Source organism: Polypterus senegalus, chromosome 5 (assembly GCF_016835505.1).
Source record: "Polypterus senegalus isolate Bchr_013 chromosome 5, ASM1683550v1, whole genome shotgun sequence".
Lineage (NCBI taxonomy): Eukaryota > Metazoa > Chordata > Cladistia > Polypteriformes > Polypteridae > Polypterus > Polypterus senegalus.
The window spans coordinates 194,813,237-194,832,667 of NC_053158.1; the positions used below are offsets into that span (position 1 = coordinate 194,813,237).

The window sequence follows — 19,431 nt, forward strand, 5'->3', positions numbered from 1 at the left end:
ATATATATATTATTATAACCTTAACAATATAAATCGCCCTTAAGCTCAGCCTTCTGTGAAAAGACAATGGGAAAAGCACGGGGGAAAATATAAGAATTTCAGCGAATACCAAGTGGAGGCAAATGAAAAAAAAACTATTTGTTCAAATAAACCGTGGTATAATCAACAAAAGGAAGTTGATCGAGTGAATTAGCGTGTTGGAGAAACTTGAAAGCTCACGTTCACAAAATCACAAAGTGCCGGAAATAAAAAAGAAGTCACATAAGGCGAAGAGTTGTAGGCCACTGTCTGAGTGTCATATGAAAGCTTATTAGGGTACAGAGAAAAAAAGGCACACAGTAGGGAAAAAGTACGAAATGTCAACTTCAATCTCGACATTTCCACTTTAATCACGTAGTTTATTTTGTCATTAAAGTAGAACATCATAAACTTCATCTTAAAATCGTTTAATTACTCAGTTTCCCAAATCACATTTTGTATTTGATCTTCTATGTGCTCTAATCACTACTTGCTTCTTAAACCGGCTCTCTTCCTCCAACTGGACACAGAATCCATTACATTCATGATATTACAGCTCTCTAAATAACTAAAATACTGAGATGTATACGTGATATCATTTTCATGATGATAGGAGTTAAACCACGTTATTAAACATGTGTTTCACTTCGATGAAATCATTTATTGCAGCAATACTCAGGGGCGGCTCTAGGCTTGTGGTGGCACTGGGCAGAGGAAGAATCGGTGGCTCCTTCGCCGCCAATGTCAGTAAGGTAGCTTATGCACGGTGGATGGCCACGTCCGTTGCAGATACTGCATAGCCGCCTCGTGCTCATGACACAAGCATTTAACTTTTGCCGAAATTTGTTGCTGCGTTTTTAGTTGTGTTGTTATTTTCTCTTTCTGTTTTATATTCAATATATATTGGCGTAGCCGTCACTGCAGTCCTTGCTTTTCTTTCCCCAAGTAACCGATCGCCACACAATCAGCTCTGTAATAGAAGTTAAGCCATCTGTAAGCTTAGCGCCGATTCTTCAAAACCTTTAAGGAACATTGAAATATCTTCGTAGTACATGTTTAATTATTCTATGCTTAACGACACTCCCAGTGAAGAATATAGATTATTTAAATGAAGTTAAAGTTTTATCTGTATAATTTAATAAACATATTTTGCTGCATTTCACCTTAAAAATGATATCGTCATCATATGTAAATACGCACTCTATAAAGTGGCTCAGGTTGTGCGATATTATAACTATAGTGCAAGTTTACAGTGAGGTGATTGTACTTATAAGCACAAACAGTTCTACAAGGTGCAATTGATTAAGTGCATTTAAAGTTCTTGGTATGAAACTGCTTCTGAACCGCGAGGTTCGTACAGGAAAGGCTTTAAAACGTTTTGCAGTGGCTGAGACAGCGTGTCCTTGATGCTGTATACCGATAATTCTCTTTCCGATCAGCTGCTGCTGTGATTCACACTCAGATACAGTGATACAAATAAAGTACTCCGAGTGGTGCAGTGAGAGTAATATGGAAACAGATGATCCGCTGTGGCAACTCCTAACAGGAGGAGCTGAAGAAGAAGAAGAAGAAGAAGTGAGAGTAACAACACTAAAGCAGTTATGGTATTTGGAATACTATGGCTATTCCCTGGACCATTATATTGTTACAAGTTAATTACAATCAGATGCTTTACACTAATAAATAATATGCTGTTAGTTTCAGTGTATTTATAAAGCCGCGTCAGAAAAATAAGGTGTAACCACACAGGAACAGTAGCACTGCTTTGATGCTGGGTGCCGCCAGTCTGCAAAACCGAGCGGAGAACTTGCATACGACAAGGTATGAGGTACCGTGGAAAAGTGCGTGGCTTTACGCCAAGTGTAGGTTTTATACATCGCGATTTGAACGTGGAAAAGTTCTTAAGCAACATTTCTGTGCGTACGCACCGTTTATACATGAGGCCCCAGGAGAAGGAAAAAATATAGTGAGAAAGGAATCTGGATAGAGAGGATTAAAGAGAGGAAATCTGAAATAGCCAGCCAACAACATATAACAGTGGCGCAGACCCAAAACTTGTGGAATAACATTCCGGGGACATTTAAGAAGCAGAAGCAACAAGAGGGTGTCAGTGGATAAACCCATAGCAAAACGTTTACATGGAGTGGATATCATCAGACCCTCTTCTTCTGCTAGGAATCTTATAGTTTTTGGTTCCTCCTTTTCTGATTCTACCTCCATAAATCACATTAAGAAACTTTCTTTCTTACTTCTATCTTCATAATATATCTCATGTCCCCTTTTATCTTGTATCCCAGCTCCAGCTGGTTCAAAATACTTACCGCAAGAGTCCTTACAAAGACCTGCAACAGTGAGCACATAACAACCATCTTGCTCCAACTTCACTAGTTCCCTTTGTCTTATAGAACTGAATATAAAATTAGATAAACTAAAAAAAAAAACAAGGATACAGACTCACAGGACAAATAACTCAGTCATTCAATCAATAAAAATAAACAGACTGAGCTTTTTCCTGAGTTGATGAGCTAGAATGGTGTGAAAAGCACTGGAAAAGTCAAACAACATGATCCTGACTGTGGTGTGTGCTTTGTTCAAGTGGGAGTTGGCACCGTGGAGCACATAGATCAGAGCATCCTCCACACCTAGATGTGTCTGACAGGCAAACTGCAGAGGATCCAGATGTTCTGAAACCCAGGGTTGTGGCTATTTTAGGACCAGCCTCTCAAAAGTCTTCATGGTGTATTATGTAAGTGCAACTGCTCTGAAGTCCTTGGGATTCACTGGAATGTCATGTTTTTGGCATTCGGACAGCACAGGATGTTTTTCCACAGCCTGGGAACCTTCTGCAGATTTAGGGAAATGGAGAACAGGTGCTGAAAGACCCCGCAGAGTTGGCTGGCACACATTTTCAGAACCCTGGGGCTGATTCCTTCTGGCTCTGAATCCTTGTGTATACAGAAGTTTCCCAGCTCTTTTCAACCTTAATCAAGACACACAGTCCAGGGAGTGAGGGGGTGGGGGGTCTGGTGACCACTGATTTGATATCATTGTAGGCTGTGCAGGGTGTAGATGAAAGTCGGGATTCCGGAATCTCTTCCCCTGTGTGCTTGTACACAAGGGCTAGCAGTGTTGGGCAGTGTTGGGCTAGCTGTGTTCTTGTACTGGTAAGAATGAGTCAAACCTTTTGAAGAACTGGCTTAGGTCACTCTTTTCTTGTTCCCTTCCTCTACATGTGCTACTGTCTGCTTGTAGCCAGTGATAGTCCTTATCCCATCCATACTTCCTTCATGTTGTTTTGTTGTACCCTGTGTTCAAGTTTGTCTCTGTAGTGGGCTTTCCCCTTACTGAGATGCTTCTCTAGTTCTGCCTGCACCCACTTAATTTCGTCCTTATCTCCAACCCCAAAGGCTCTCTTCTTCATATTCAGTAGGACTTTCAACTCATGGTTTATTGTTGGGAAAACAGCGCACTGTCTTTGTGTGAACTGTGTTACAAAAAACTTGATGTAGTCTGTGATACAGTGGCTTAGCTCCTCAATGTCCTGGCAGTGTGACTCACAAAGCATATCCCAGTCAGTGTTTTAAAAAGCATCCTTCAGAGCCTCCTCAGCCTCCATTGTCCATAACTGCATGGCCAGGGTGGTGGCTGGCAAACTCTGGACAATTGATTTATATGTGAGTATGAACTATACTAAATTATGGTCCAATCGACCCAAAGATGGCAAAGCAACAGGGTAATACATCTCTTTAACACTGGAATATAACAAGTTCAGGGTCCTATTTTCTCTTGTTATTATTAGCCTATAATGCATTAAATGGTCCGGCACAGGGCTATAACAGTAACCTCCTATTACTATTCTGCTTTTTGCCCACTAAGGTCCACTGATTCTGGCAATCTTGTGTGCCCCAAGCTAATCTGTGCTCTATTGGTGACGGAGCCTTCGGCTCAGACACTGGAACGAGCTCCCTAAAATAATAAGTTTGGCTGACTGACTCAATTCATCCTTAAAAAAAAAATAACAACTTGAAACCCATTTGTTCAGGAAGGCATTTAACTGACCCTGACATTGTAACCTTTCTTTTAGTTTACCCTCTGTGTGCAGAGACTTAGGATGATTTGAATTTTTGTCACAAAGTATTTTATTTGTTCAAGTTTTTCTTGTAGTATTTTTATTCTGGTTTATTGTCTCTTATTCTAATCAAAAGCTTTATTTTTCCTGTATTAATCTTTATTTAGTGCTTTAAACAGATAATTATTTGCTTAAATATTTAGGGTTGGGCTTCCAAGCCCCCTACCCGTGGCCCCCAAAGCAACCAGGATGGCGGCCCCCATGTGATTCAGGGTGGGCATAGACCCTGTTTCGGTCCCTCAAGGTGTCCCACCCGGTTGTCGTTGCCCCTGGCATCCCTGACAACATGTAAAAATCTTCTGATGACTCTGTGATTGCTAGCCTACTGAATGAAAATGAAGAATTTATGGCGATAGATCATTTTCTTAATTGGTGTGATTTATCTTTTCTACAATTAAACATTACAAAAATTAAGGAACTAACAATCAGTTTTAGAAGAAACACCCAGGAAATGGAAATTGTGGACAGTTATAAGTATCTGGAAACAATCATACATTTAAAACTGACTTTTAATAAAAATGGAGAAGCTATCTGCAAAAAGGGACAGTTGCACCTCTGCTGTCTAAGGAAGATGTATGATTTTAGTGCATGATGTCACTCTTTTTAAAAATCTTTTATTGAGTCTGTCATTATGAATATTCTGCTGTCTGGGTTTGAAAGTCTAAATGTCAAAAACAAAATCAGAATAAATCAAATTGTAAATCACAAAACTATTTAATCTTCCTATATATTATGCTACTGTGGCTGTCCATTTGTCTGTCCAGGATTTAAAATCACCTGTAGCTCACAAACCGTTTGAACTATTGACCTGAAATTTGGTACACATATACTACGTGATGTCTACTATCTGCTGTCAGGGTGATGATTGACCTCCAAGGTTATTCCTCCTTTTATGTTTATTTTATTTTATTGTAAATTCAACTCTCGGCAGCGGCCAGCAGGGCGGCCGTGTGGCACATGTGTATGGGCGCCGATCTCATTCCCTACCATCTTCGCCATCACTTCTCCTACCTCTTCATATCTTAAATCATTGTCGAGGCAGATTGAAGACTTAAGTGCCATCTTAAGTGAAAAATCGAAGGAAAAAACGACTTAATCAGTTTTAAGTAACTGCAACACAAACACAGACTTAATCAGTTTTAATGCAAAATAATAAGCCAGACAAAGCTCAGAAGAGAAGAAGTGCACATTGGACCAGGATTCAAATTCAACTCTTACATAGCTAGGAGTGGAGAAGAAAACCGAAGAGCTGCTCAGGAAGCAGCAAGCCTGTTCAACCTCTGAGCAAACGAATGCTAAACATACAGAGAAAGAGGCTGAAAACTAGAAATGCTCAAGTCAGGTGTATTTAAAATCCAAACGCTAAAATCTCAAGTAGTATTCACTGGTAGTTAATAATAAAATAATAAAATAATAATAGTTTTAATGCCTGACTACCCCAGGTTTACATTTTGTGTGGACAATTTCTGTTCAGTTTTGTCATTTGTCATGTGCATGAATGTAGGGGACAGAAACAGACATGTTATTTATTGGGGGGGAATGATGCTGACTGCAACAACATTCTGTCACTTTTTAACTCAGTAGGAATCACCATTAGTTTTTACAGAACTAGCATGCAATTTAGGTGTTATTTTTGATACTAGTATGCTGTTTAAAGCACACATTACAAAACTATCCAAAACATTTTGTTTTTCATTTTATAAATTTTGGAAAATTAAGACATTTTCTAAATAATGCAGGACATTGAGAACTTAATTCATGCTTTTATTTCTAGTAGGATTGACTACTGCAGTGACTTATTCACTGGCTTTTCTAATTATTCTTTATGCATCGTTCAGTTAATTGAAAATGCTGCTACAAGAATCACTACAAGAACTAGAAAGTACAAACACATAACTCCAGTTCTCAAGTCCTTACACTGGTTCCCAGGATATCATAATCCTCCCTTTAACTTATACAGCCTTAAATGACCAAGGGCCTGCTTACTTATTTGAACTCATCATTACTTACAAACCAGAGCACAAACTGAGCTCTCAATATGCTAGTCTACTTAAGATTTCAGCCATCCATCCATTATCCAACCCGCTATATCCTAACTACAGGGTCACGGGGGTCTGCTGAAGCCAATCCCAGCCAACACAGGGCACAAGGCAGGAACCAATCCTGGGCAGGGTGCCAACCCACCGCAGCACACACACAAACACACCCACACACCAAGCACACACTAGGGCCAATTTAGAATCGCCAATCCACCTAACCGGCATGTCTTTGGACTGTGGGAGGAAACCGGAGCGCCAGGAGGAAACCCACGCAGACACAGGGAGAACATGCAAACTCCACGCAGGGAGGAGTGGGAGGAAGTGAACCCGGGCCACCTAACTGCGAGGCAGCAGCGCTACCACTGCGCCACCGTGCCACCCTACTTAAGATTCCAAGGATGAATAAAATAACAGTGGCAGGTTGAGCTTTTAGTTACAGGGCCCAAAGCTGTGGAGTGGTCTGCCTGCTAACGTAAGAGATTCCCCTTCAGTGTCTGCTTAAATCCCAGCTGAAGACTCACAACTTTGGTCTGACATACCCAAACTAGGGCTGCTGGTTAGCTGTGCATAACTGCATCTCTGTTTGTTATAACAGTCATTTATACAGAAATATAAGTCATACATTATTCATAAACCATTACTAACCATTCTCTGCTCTGTTTCTCTTCTCAGTATCTTTATGTGGCAGCTGGTGCCACTGATCTACTGTCAGGCTGTTCAAATGCATATGGAAAGGTCATCGGAAATAAGCACTGGAATCAGCAGATGGAAAGATTCTCTCATGAAACTGGATGGCCAGCTCAGACTCCACTAATGAATGCCCAGGAGAGGATAGGCAGCCAGTTAGCCAAAGTCTCCTGGACTGTCACTGTGTCTGACTTTGTCTTTGGCTTTCTCTTTAACAATTTTCATCTCCTCCATTTCTAACTGGCCATAGTTAATCAATTACTTCATACAGATATTGTTGGTTTCCTTTTATGTTAATTGGTCTCTAGTCAAGTCACGTGGCTTTATTGTCATACCATCCATTCACCATACTGTAGCATACAGTGGCACGAAATAAATTTCAACAGGGCTGCATTGCAAATTACTGTATACATATACACGGGACAATTGCAAGACAGGTAAAGAACTATCTCTTTATTATAATAAAAAAATTTTGGGTGGAAACGTGATTTTCTCAGAGACAAGGTAGTGAGACAAAAGGACAGCTGTGTACAGGCTTTTAAATGGTGGAGGCCACTGACATTTTTCCCTCCTCATCAGTTTTTTCACTAGTTTTGTATTTGGCTACGGTCAGTGTCACTACTGGTAGCATGAGGCGATACCTGGACCCTACAGAGCTGGCACAGGTAGTCCTGCTTCTCCAGGATGGCACATCAATACATGCCATTGCCAGAAGGTTTGCTGTGTCTCCCAGCACAGTCTCAAGGGCATGGAGGAGATTCCAGCAGACAGGCAGTTAGGAGAGCTGGACAGGGCCCCTCGTTGAAGGTCCTTAACCCATCAGCAGGACTGACCGGTATCTGCTCCTTTGGGCAAGGAAGAACAGGATGAGCACAGCCAGAGCCTACAAAATGACCTCCAGCAGGAAGGCCACTGGTGTGAATGTCTCTGACCAAACAATCAGAAACAGACTTCATGAGAGTACCCTGAGGGCCTGATGTCCTCTAGTGGGTCCTGTGCTCACTGCCCGGACCCATGGAGCTTGATTGGCATTTGACATAGAATACCAGAATTGACAGGTCCACCACTGGCACCCTGTGCTTTTCACAGATAAGAGCAGGTTCACCCTGAGCACATGTGACAGACGTGAAAGGATCTGGAGAAGCCGTGGAGAATGTTATGCTGCCTGTAATATCGTTCAGCATGACCAGTTTGGTGGTGAGTCAGTGATGGTCAAAGTCAAAGTCAAAGCGAACTTTATTGTCATCTCAACCATTTACAAGTATACAGATAGATAAAATTGTGAAGCTCAGGATCCACAATGTAACAACATGAAGTGCAAATAAAAAATTTAAATTAAATTAAAATTAAAAATTTTAATTAAAATTAAGATTTAAAATTAAAATTAAAACACAAACAAGACAAGACATTGTGCAAAGACAAGACAAAGAAGTAGCAGCAATATTGATGTGTAGTAAGCAATATGAACAATTGATGCAATGTATGGTATTATGCAATTTCGATACATAAATATAGTCAATAAATATGTAATATAATAAATAAATAATAGATATAGATAATACAAAAATTATCAGTGTATGATAATAGTTTCTTAAGACATGTGTAAACAATGACAGGTCAGAATGTTTCACAGCAGAAGGATATCAAAGAATGTCAAAGTGCAGAGTCAAAATCCTTAATGGTCAGTATGAGATTTTCAGTTCTTTTCTCTATGCTCACTCGTCTTTGCAGGAAAGTGACTTGATGTATAAAAATTCTGTTTTTGAGTTGGTTGAGGCCGTATGGAAGATCCCAGGAGTCAGCATGGTGTTAAGGAGTCTGACAGCTTGGGGGTAAAAACTCTCCTGCAGCCTGGCAGATCTGGCTCTGATGCTACAGTATCTTCTCTTGGATGGCAGAAGTGTGAAAAGTCCATGTGAGGTGTGTCCTGCGCAATGCTGCAGACCTTGCGGTCACTGTGTTTGTAAAATATGTCCTGTAGTGAAGAGAGGCACCCCAACAATGTTCTCTGCTGTCTTCACTATCCTTTGTAGGCGCTTGTGGTTGAAATATGTTGCAGTTGCCATACCAGACAGTGATGCAGCTGGTCAGAAAACTCTCAATGGTGCCTCTGTAGAACATGGTGAGGATGGAAGTGGTAAGACTTGCTCGTTTCAGCAGCCTTAGGAAGTGTAGTCTATGCTGGGCTTTCTTGATTAGTGATAAGGTGTTATGCTTCCACATAAGTTCCTCAGTTATGTGCACACCGAGGAACTTGGTACTCCTAACAGTGTGGTCTGGACCTTTACAGGCTAGACAATGACACCTTGACTGCCATTAGGTATCGGGATAAAATCCTTGCACCCATTGTCAGCCCCTGTGCTGGTGCAGTGGGTTCTGGGTTCCTCCTGGTGCACGAAAATGCCTGGTCTCATGTGATGAGAGTATGCAGGCAGCTCCTGGAGGATGAAGGAATTGACACCATTGACTGACCATACTACTAAACTACGGAGTATGATTTGGAGTTGCTGCAATTAAATTTTGGCAAAATGGACAAGCCTGTCTGCTGCATAATTTTTTCAGTTTGATTTTTGGGGTATCTTTGAATTCAGCTTTCTGTAGGTTGATAATTTTAATTTCCATCAAACGCTGTGGAATCCTTTCATTCCTAACACATTACCAGTTCATAGCAGTAGAGATATCCAGCAGGATTTGTTTTCATTAAGCAGTTTAATATATATATATATACCCCCATCATTGTGCAATTAAAGGTTAGTTACTGACTCTCAGATGGAGTCATGTCAGTTTGTGCATGAATAGGTCCTATCCTTTTTATACTGCATCTATTTATACTGCATCTATCTATCTATCTATCTATCTATTATATAGTGCCTTTCTTTCTTTCTTTCTTTCTTTCTTTCTTTCTTTCTTTCTATTAAGCTAAAGTCTCTTCCAAAGTCCTTCCTAATTTTACCCAAAGTTTAAACACTGTTTAAAGCATTAGACCATCTTATATAAAGGTACCTTGATGTGACAAGCAATATATATAATGTGCATAGCATCTACTCAGTGTTATATAATATTATGACACCCATGATATTCAGAAAAATACAAAATGGCATCACCCATGAAAAACAAGCCCACAAAATGTAGATGAAAGGACAATATCAACATAATGAAAAAAATATAAACAAACGTTAATAAAAATTAAGTTTAACTTTCTGACAATAAACAAACATAAAGTATTAACATGTTCCTGATACACTGTGCTGCCCATAATACACTTTTGGAAATTAAGATCAGCACAATAATAAGTCAGTTACATTACCTTTCATCATTGTGTCTCTGATTGATTAGTTCATCTGGTCCAGCATCACACAAGCATTTAAGATGGTAAACATACTGCACATATGCAGAAAATCCTTGAAGTCAGTAGCACTGGCAAAATGAATTGTTTTTGTTGATTCCACATAAATGATCATCTGAGGAAACAGAATACTGACTACCCTTAGAAAAGCTCACACGGACATGGTGAAAATGTTCAGATTCCACACATAAAGTAACTAGACCCAGGAATCAAGCAGAGTATTTAGGAGCTGTGATATACTACCACTGTCCACTATGCCACTTTACCATCTTTTGGGTTAGGCTTTATCAGAATATTCACATTCAATAGATTTAACTTAAGGATCATTTGACATCATATTAATAAATTCCACTAGATGGCAGTAACTGCATTTTACACGCATGAACGTTTGGCAAGTTCCTAGGTCAACTTAATGGTTTGGCAACTGTGATTCCCAGGAGATGTATCTCACAGCTTTAATTCAGGCTGAGCTCTTAATCCCTAAATTATATGCTTACCTCTTTGCATTCATTCTCCGTTTCATTTTTCCCTGTTATGTCATGTTCTCTCAGTCAAAATCCATTACACCTTGAGAATAATCACAAAGATTTACAGTTCATTCTGTTTGTAGTGATTATGAGGTTATATGGAATGAGCCCAGAAAACATGTACAAGTTTGGTTCTGTCAGAAGACACTGTATTTTTAACACACACACCTTTAAAATGAACAGTCCTGTGTCTTTTGTGCTTAAACTGAAACTGACTACTTTTATTTGACTGAAACTGACTACTTTTATTTGATAGATAGATAGAAAGAAGTGAAAAGCACTATAAAATAGATATATAGATAGATTGATATGAAAACCACTATACAATAGATAGAAGTGAAAGGCAATATAAAATAGATAGATAGATAGATAGATAGATAGATAGATAGATAGATAGATAGATAGATAGATAGATAGATAGATAATTTGTCCCATGAGTTAAATTTGAATTTTTTACAGAAATCCTTTAAATAAATACACACATGTTAAATGCATAAGTTCAGAAAAAATAAAAAAAAAAACAGTGAGAAATGTGTTTAGAAAGAAAATTGTTTAGATGAAAATAAGTGTAAAAATTATTCATACTGGATTTGGTGATGTAAGAAATGCCTTTATTTTTGGGTGGTAATTGCATATTTCCTACTATTGGTTGGTGACCGCTAAGCAAAACTGCAAATTAGATAATGGATGAGGGTGAACTTAAAATGGCTGAATTTCTATTTCTTTTTATCTTTTTTGATAATGTTAGGTCAAGTCAAGCTCACTTTAATGTAATATGAACAAAGGATAAACAATTCATACTTGCATGGCTCCTCAGAACAGCTGCCAAAATACAATACAAAAAAAAAAGAAATAAAAAGAATTCAGTACATAGCATACAACATACTTATACAGTTGCAATGGATCCATAAAGTATTCAGCCTCTTCACTTTCTGCACACTTTAATATGTTGCAGATTTACCTTTAAATGAAAAAAATGCCATTTTTGCTCATCAATCTATACTCATTAACCCATAAGTTTGCAAATTGTTAAAAAATAAAAAACTGACTTCTCTCATTCCTATAAGTAGTCAGACTTTTAACTCGTTACTTTGTAGAAGCCCCTTTGACAGCAATCTCCAGCTTTGAGTCCTCTTGGGTAAGTCTTTACAAGCTTTGCAAACCTGGATTTAGGCAGTTTATTCCATTCTTCCTGGCAGATCTTCTCAAGCTCTCTTAGACTGAAAGAGAAAAGTCTGTAAGCTGCCATCTTCAGGTCTGTCCATACATGTTCCACGTGGTTCAAGTTTGGGCTTTGGCTGGGCCACTAAATGACAAGCTGGAGGTGTGTCCCTGGTCAATGCCAAGTTAAAAAGTGAACCATCGTCCCGGTCTGAGGATGCGTGATCCTCGGGAGCAGGGAGGACTTCTATGTATTTAGCTGTATTCACCCTGCTCTCAGTTCTGACCAGCTTCCCTGCAAACGACAGTTCACACGGACCTTCAGGAGAAGAAAGAATAGGCTAACTGACATACTGACATCAGAAGACTATTGTTGTCGGGACTCAGTACTGCATTATTATTATTATTATTATTATTATTATTATTATTATTACCCCATAGTTGCCTTCCCCTCAAATCGTCGCGAACTGTCAATCAACATATTTAAACCCACCTCTTTTTCCCTCGTTCACCCGGATGTAGAGTTTGCGTCGGAAAGCGGAAGTACACGCCGGTTCGACTTTTTCTCGCTCTCACTTTCTCTCCCCTCCCCTCACTTCAGCGTTAAAGAAGCCATTTTCAATTTCATAACAGAGAATACCAAGGAGAAAGGGGAAATTTGACGAAAGACAGAAGCCAAGAATAAGAGCTTGTCAAGTCGGATATCAAGTTCTTTTGTCGAGAGCAGTACTTTTTGAAGTCTTCTTGAAATGTTTTCCTTGTCCTCCACGGTGCAGCCGCAGGTGAGTCGGCAGTTGTCTACATTGTCTCGCGTGGAAATGGCAACTCGTTTTCATAAGAGAAGAATTTTTAAACTACGGATGTTGTTTTTGTCAGTATGAGCGTAGGCGATGAAATTTAGTTATACGTTCACGGTACTGTGTAGTAAGTAAAAGAATTTTTAAGAGAAGCGGGCCCATGTGAAAAACCGGAGTTTATGCGGAATCTTTCTTGAAACGATTGTTTACTTCGCCCGGTGTTTGTAATCACTTAAAATGTTAACCTGACGTTTTTATCATTTCATTTCTCTTTCCTCCTTTGATGTTATTAAATTATTATATATAGTTTTAATTTTTATGAGGCATATGGCAGTTGACTTGACCCCAACCTGATGACTGTTGTTGAAATTGACATTGCGTCATTCGTTGGAGAAAAGCATCAGCATTTTCAGGTTTCAAAGCCAGCATTAAAACGGCACACGGTTTGAACTTTTGTGTCTTGTAAAAGTAAAGAGTTCTATTCACTAAATATTTAAAGGTAGCGATAGCCATTTGTGCATTGTTATGACATTGTATTTTAAAAGTAGGAGACGGAAAGCCTGTGCTATGCGGTGTAAATTTTCATGAATAGATACTGGGGGCCGAAGTTGCTGCAAATTTATGATTGAGTTTCTTTTATTCTCGGTAAATGTCATTCCCAACGCTAATTCTCTATTTTATTTTATTTTTTTTTTCAGTTTTGCTGTGAAGCATCAGGCAGATTTGCTTAGTTCAGTCTTATTTGTGATTCCATGAATGTGTTAAGTTAATATGTAGCTATTGGGACTTTTGGGGACTTTCTATAGGAGTGGAAAATGGCCAGTTTTCAATTTCACCTTAAGGGTGATAACATGCTGATCACTGCCAATCAATATGAAGTGTGTTTAATAATTTACCTTACCTATGAAAATAAAAACTGATAGTCAAAGTCGCCGCATTATTTTTCAATATCATTCCCCTTGACTTGATCCACTTTGCCTCCAGTGATTGAATCACTTTGGAATAGAGAAGGATTGATCTCAGTCCTCCACCACTTTGAAGTCATTATCACTGGGAAGTCGCCAGTTCTTTGTTTGTATGTCTCTATTTCTGTGTTTATATATATATATATATACTCTAATTTTAACCTGAGAGGAAATTGTCTTTTTGGATGAACTTTGGAGATCAGAGCGCAGGTTTTGAAAGAGAAAATAATCACTGGCGGCCAAACCGGGACTGAATGTTGGATGGTTAAAGTCTATGAAACCGCATTCCCAGATAGCAGCCTTTGATATTTTGAGATCTGTGGGGACAATTTGCTGTCATGAAGTAGCAACAGCCCTGCTGACAGTTTCCCCACAATGTTTCAATTTGATGGCCTCTTATAATTATTTTCTTGTGGAAGTGTAGTTTTCATTAGTGAGGATTGACGTGTGCAGAAGAACACCCCTTGTATCCCAGTAAACTTATGACTTCTGTCCAGTTGCGGCACACAAAATTTATTGGCTGTCGAGGACCATTTATGGTTACGTCTCATGGAATCCCATTGCTTGGTTTCAGGGTTATGTTGGTGCTTCTTTATTTTCCGTTAACTGTCTTGAGAAAATATCAATTTTCTCTGCGAAAATCCATGTTCTTATGACTTATTTCCTGGCAACATGCTTTCTGATTTGGTGTTAGCTTTTGGGGTACCCATTGGAAACTGACGTTTGACATCATCAAATAAGTATAGAAGATGGTGGAAGTGTGCCAGATGAAATATCTAGTTTAGGGGCTGTTATATTAACCTTAACTCGGTGGTCCTCCATAATCCTAACTCCCATTTTTTTTGTGGCACATTTCCTGTCAAAATTCCATCACAGGATCCTCCTGTATTAGGGCCATTTTTATTCGACTCCTGGCCCAAAACTTCACCTAACAGTATGAAGGTGCATCATCCTCATACACATTAATTCAGCCTCTCATGGTGTATTCTTTGGCTTCTTCCCGCTCCTTTGTGAGGAATTTAATGACAGAGCAGTGCTCCCAGTCTGTCAATTTCTTTGCAGACTTGCAGGTAGATGGACTTTTTTGTCATCCTTTCTCCGAGTACTTGATATGAAATTACCTCAAACTGCGTGTGTGGCATGGCAAGACGTGTTCAGCACTCCAGTGACAAGTTCAGAGTTGCAATACAAATACATGATTCTCGGGTAGAAACATTACTGAACAACTCTCATAAGAACGATTGCACACCTGTGTGATATTTTTTTGACATCTTCAATTATTTTCAGTCAGAAATAAGTGAAAGGTTTTAAATGAAATTCAGGTCCACTGCTTTAGAGCACTACTTCTTAATTGTTCAGAAGTAACATCACTACTTTGAATGTGATAACAGACAGTAGAAAAAGGAAAGAAAAGTTCAAAGGCATGGTCAGATATGACCCATTTTATTTTTGATTTATTTGCTACATTTGGGTAAAATCTTATGTCAGCATAACATATCTTTCTGCTATTGCACTGATGACACTAAAATTTATCACCAGACCATTCCCGATGCCCTTGTTCTACAAACTCCAGTCATTAGTGATATTCAGAATTGAATGAGTAATAATTACTTGCAGTTAAATAGCAGTAATTCAAAGGTTATACTTGTGGGCACATCTTGTCAAGTAAAGAGTCCAACATAAATCATCAGTACTGATGGTCACTTAATTCCTGCATATTCATTGGTTACAAATCTTGGGGTTAAATTTGATTCTGCTCTTTCATTTTAAAGTCGCATAGCAACCTTGTCCAGGACCTCATTCCATTACTTGCAGAATATAAAGAATTGCACCTTTTTATGAATGCATGATGCCAAGAAGTTAGTTCATGCTTTTGTCACATCTCTTCTTTACTACTGTTATTCCCTGTTTATTGGTCCTCCTGGAAAGACCATTCAGAAGCTACATTATATCCAAAACAGTGCTACAGTAACAACATTTATATATTTTCATACAAACAGTAGCTCAAAGTGCTTTACATAATAAAGAATAGAAAAATAAAAGACACAATAAGAAAACAAAATAAATCAACATTAATTAACATAGAATAAGAGTAAGGTCAATGGCCAGGGGGACAGAAAAACAAAAAACTCCAGACGGCTGGAGAAAAAATAAAATCTGTAGGGATTCCAGACCATGAGACTGCCCAGTCCCTCTGGGCATTCTACCTAACATAAATGAAACAGTCCTCTTTGGATTTAGGGTTCTCACGGAAGGACTTGATGATGATGATGGTCACGTAGACTTCTGCCTTTTAATCCATCCATCATTGTTGGAGCATCATGAAGCTTTGAGTAGGTGGAGGTGGCAGGTCACCACCACAAAGAAACCGGAAAAAGAAACAGAAGAGAGAGTAGGGGTCAGTACGGATTTTAGAGCCACCATGAATAGTTATTATGATGAATTGAACATACAGAGTATCAGGATTAAGTTAAAGTGAAGTTATAAAAGGCCATGTTAAAGTAATGTGTTTTCAGCAGTGTTTTAAAGTGCTCTACTGTATCAGCCTGGCGAATTCCTATTGGCAGGCTATTCCAGATTTTAGGTGCATAGCAGCAGAAGGCCGCCTCACCACTTCTTTTAAGTTTTGTTCTTGGAATTCTAAGGAGACACTCATTTGAGGATCTGAGGTTACGATTTGGAATATAAGGTGTCAGACATTCCGATATATAAGATGGGGCGAGATTATTTAAGGCTTTATAAACCATAAGCAGAATTTTAAAGTCAATCCTGAATGACACAGGTAACCAGTGTAGTGACATCAAAACTGGAGAAATGTGTTCGATTTTCTTTTCCTAGTTAGGATTCTAGCAGCTGCATTCTGCACTAGTTGCAAACGATTTATGTCTTTTTTGGGTAGTCCTGAGAGGAGTGCGTTACAGTAATCTAGTCGACTGAAAACAAAGCGTGAACTAATTTCTCAGCATCTTTCAGTGATATAAGAGGTCTAACTTTACTTATGTTTCTTAAGTGAAAAATGCTGTCCTAGTGATCTGATTAATATGCGATTTAAAATTCAGATTACAGTCAACAATTACCCCTAAGCTTTTTACCTCCGTCTTGACTTTTAATCCTAATGTATCCAGTTTATTTCTAATAGCCTCATTGTATCCATTATTGCAATCACTAAGATTTCAGTTTTCTTTATTTAACTTGAGAAAGTTACTATTCATCCATTCTGAGATACAAGTCAGACATTGTGTTAGTGAATCAAGAGAATCGGGTCATCAGGTGCTATTGATAAGTACAGCTGTGTGTCATCAGCATAGCTGTGGTAGCTCACGTTGTGCCCTGAGATAATCTGACCTAACGGAAGCATGTAGATTGAGAAGAGCAGCGGACCCAGGATAGAGCCTTGTGGAACACCATATGGATATCATGTGTCTTGAGTTGTAATTACCACAACTAACAAAAATTTTCTCCCTGTCAGGTAGGATTCAAACCAATTTAAGACACTGCCAGAGAGGCCCACCCATTGACTAAGGCGATTTCTAAGAATATTGTGATCAATGGTGTCAAATGCAGCACTCAGATCTAAGAGGATGAGAACAGATAAATGGCCTCTGTCTGCATTCACCGCAAATCATTTACTACTTTAACGAGTGCAGTTTCTGTGCTGTGATTTGTTCTAAAACCGACTGAAATTTATCAAGAATAGCATGTTTATTTAGGTGGTCATTTAACTGCATAATGACTGCCTTCTCCAGAACTTTACTTAAGAAAGGCAGGTTAGAGATGGGTCTAAAATTTTCAAGAGCGAGGGGTCAAGATTATGTTTCTTAAGTAGGGGTTTAACTACAGCAGTCTTAAGACAGTCTGGGAAGACCCCGTATCTAATGACGAATTTACTATGTCAAGAACATTATCAATTAGCACGCCTGATACTTCTTTGAAAAACCTTGTTGGTATTGGGTCAAGGACAGGTGGAGGGTTTTAATTGAGATATTTTTGTAAATCAGGTAAATCTATCCTAGTGAAAGAGTTTAATTTGTTTATAACAGGATGCTGGGGTTTAGGAGGATCCTTAGTGTTGGAGGGATATACTATGTTATTTCTAATATCATTAATTTTTTGATTGAAAAATACAGCGATAGCCTCACAGGTTTTACTGGAAGTACTTAGGAGGCATTCCTTTGAGTTACCTGGGTTTAGTAGGCGATCAATTGTAGAAAATAAGACTCTGGGATTACTAGCATTGTTATTTATAATCTTGAGAAATAGCAGCGCTCTCAAGACGGACAGTGTTATTGTATTCTGTTATTTTGACTTTTAATATTTCATAGTGGATAGTAAGTTTAGTCTTCCTCCATTGACGCTCAGCTCTACGCATGTTTTCTTTAAATCAGACACTCTTTGGGTCTTCCATGGTATAACAATGCTAGAAGATTTTTTCACTGTCTTTTCAGGTGCAACTATGTCAACAGCAGCTCTCACTTTAGTATTAAATCTTTCCACCTTACTATTTACATTATCCTCGCTATTATAGCTGGCACTATAAACGGACTGATTGCTTAGAATGTTTGTAAGTTTTAAAGCTGCTGCTGAGTCAAAGAAGCGTTTTTAACAATATGCTTCTCATGAGTGTTTTTTATCATTATTTCTATATTAAAAGTAGAAGAAAATGGTCTGATAGACCAATATCAATGATCTGTTTTATATCAACTTTCAGTCCTTTAGTAATCACTAAGTCTAATGTATGACCTGCTTTATGTGTAGGCTGATTTATGAGTTGTCTCAAATCAAAAGAATCCAGGAGGTTCATAAATTCTTTTACTTTTAGATCACACTGATTATCTATATGAAAATTAAAGTCGCCAACTATTAGGAGTGTGTCATAGTTAGTAATTAAAATTGACATTAAGTCAGAGAATTCCTCAAAAAAAGACGTGTTGAATTTTGGAGGTCTATACACGGATAATACTAGAACTTGAGAATCTCCATGAATAACAACGGCGAGATACTCAAAGGACTTGAACTTACCAAAACTGACATCTTTACATTTTAACCGGCTCGAGTAAATGTTTGCCAAGCCGCCCCCCCTTTCCCTGGCGGTCTGCACGAGTAAAACTGTAATCCGGAGGCGCAGATTCAATTAAAACAGCCGCGCTGTCTGAGTTAAGCCACGTTTCACTTAGTGCAATAAAATCTTTTTTATCACTAATAAGATCGTTGATAAACGTTTTGTTAGTTAAAGCTCTAACATTTAATAGTGCCATATTTAATGTTTGGATGGTGCAGAGATGAGTATTATATGCGTTGTTGATATTTGGAATAGGAACTAAATTATTTTTATTAGAGCCGCTCTGTGTGTATTTTTTGTTTAATCTGTGATCTGTTTTTATAGTTTTAATACATTGTTCCTCTAAAATAGTAATTTTAATTAGATTATTGGAGTTTATGCCGTATTGCCTAGATTTTCTACGTGCATTGAGATTGCTGCATGTATTTTAACCAGAACTTGTAAATTCACTCAACTAACCTCAGTTTTATCATTCCTACACTGGCTTCCTATTAAAGAGAGGATCCCTTTTTACTTCTTACTTACGCTTTTCTTACAAATTAATTACTGGTATTGCCCATGTCGATCTTTGGCTACGTCCACACTACCACGCTTTCATCAAAAAACTGTTTTTAAATGAAAATGATCTCTGTCCACCCTAGAGTTGAAACGGCTGACCTCTTACCCAGACCGGCCACTACACCACCAAGACTATTCCTTGGAT

The 19,431-nt window shown here is 38.6% G+C and overlaps 1 protein-coding gene and 1 long non-coding RNA gene across 3 annotated transcripts in view; one reads left to right on the forward strand and one right to left on the reverse strand.

Moving 5' to 3' along the window:
- Positions 1-10,186: 10,186 nt before the first annotated feature.
- LOC120529765 lies at positions 10,187-12,325 on the reverse strand. Its single transcript, XR_005633803.1, has 4 exons — positions 11,910-12,325; positions 11,548-11,568; positions 10,717-10,786; positions 10,187-10,334 (listed from the first exon to the last, which is right to left on the reverse strand). It is a non-coding gene; the product is annotated as an uncharacterized LOC120529765 (long non-coding RNA).
- Positions 12,326-12,439: 114 nt separating this feature from the next.
- yme1l1b (YME1-like 1b) overlaps positions 12,440-19,431 on the forward strand; it is a 42,422-nt gene continuing 35,430 nt past the window's right edge. For both annotated transcript variants that reach the window (XM_039753891.1, XM_039753892.1), the window contains exon 1: positions 12,440-12,689. In XM_039753891.1, the coding sequence (XP_039609825.1) occupies positions 12,657-12,689 (33 nt within the window). In that variant the 5' untranslated portion in view covers positions 12,440-12,656. The remainder of the gene's footprint in view (positions 12,690-19,431) is intronic.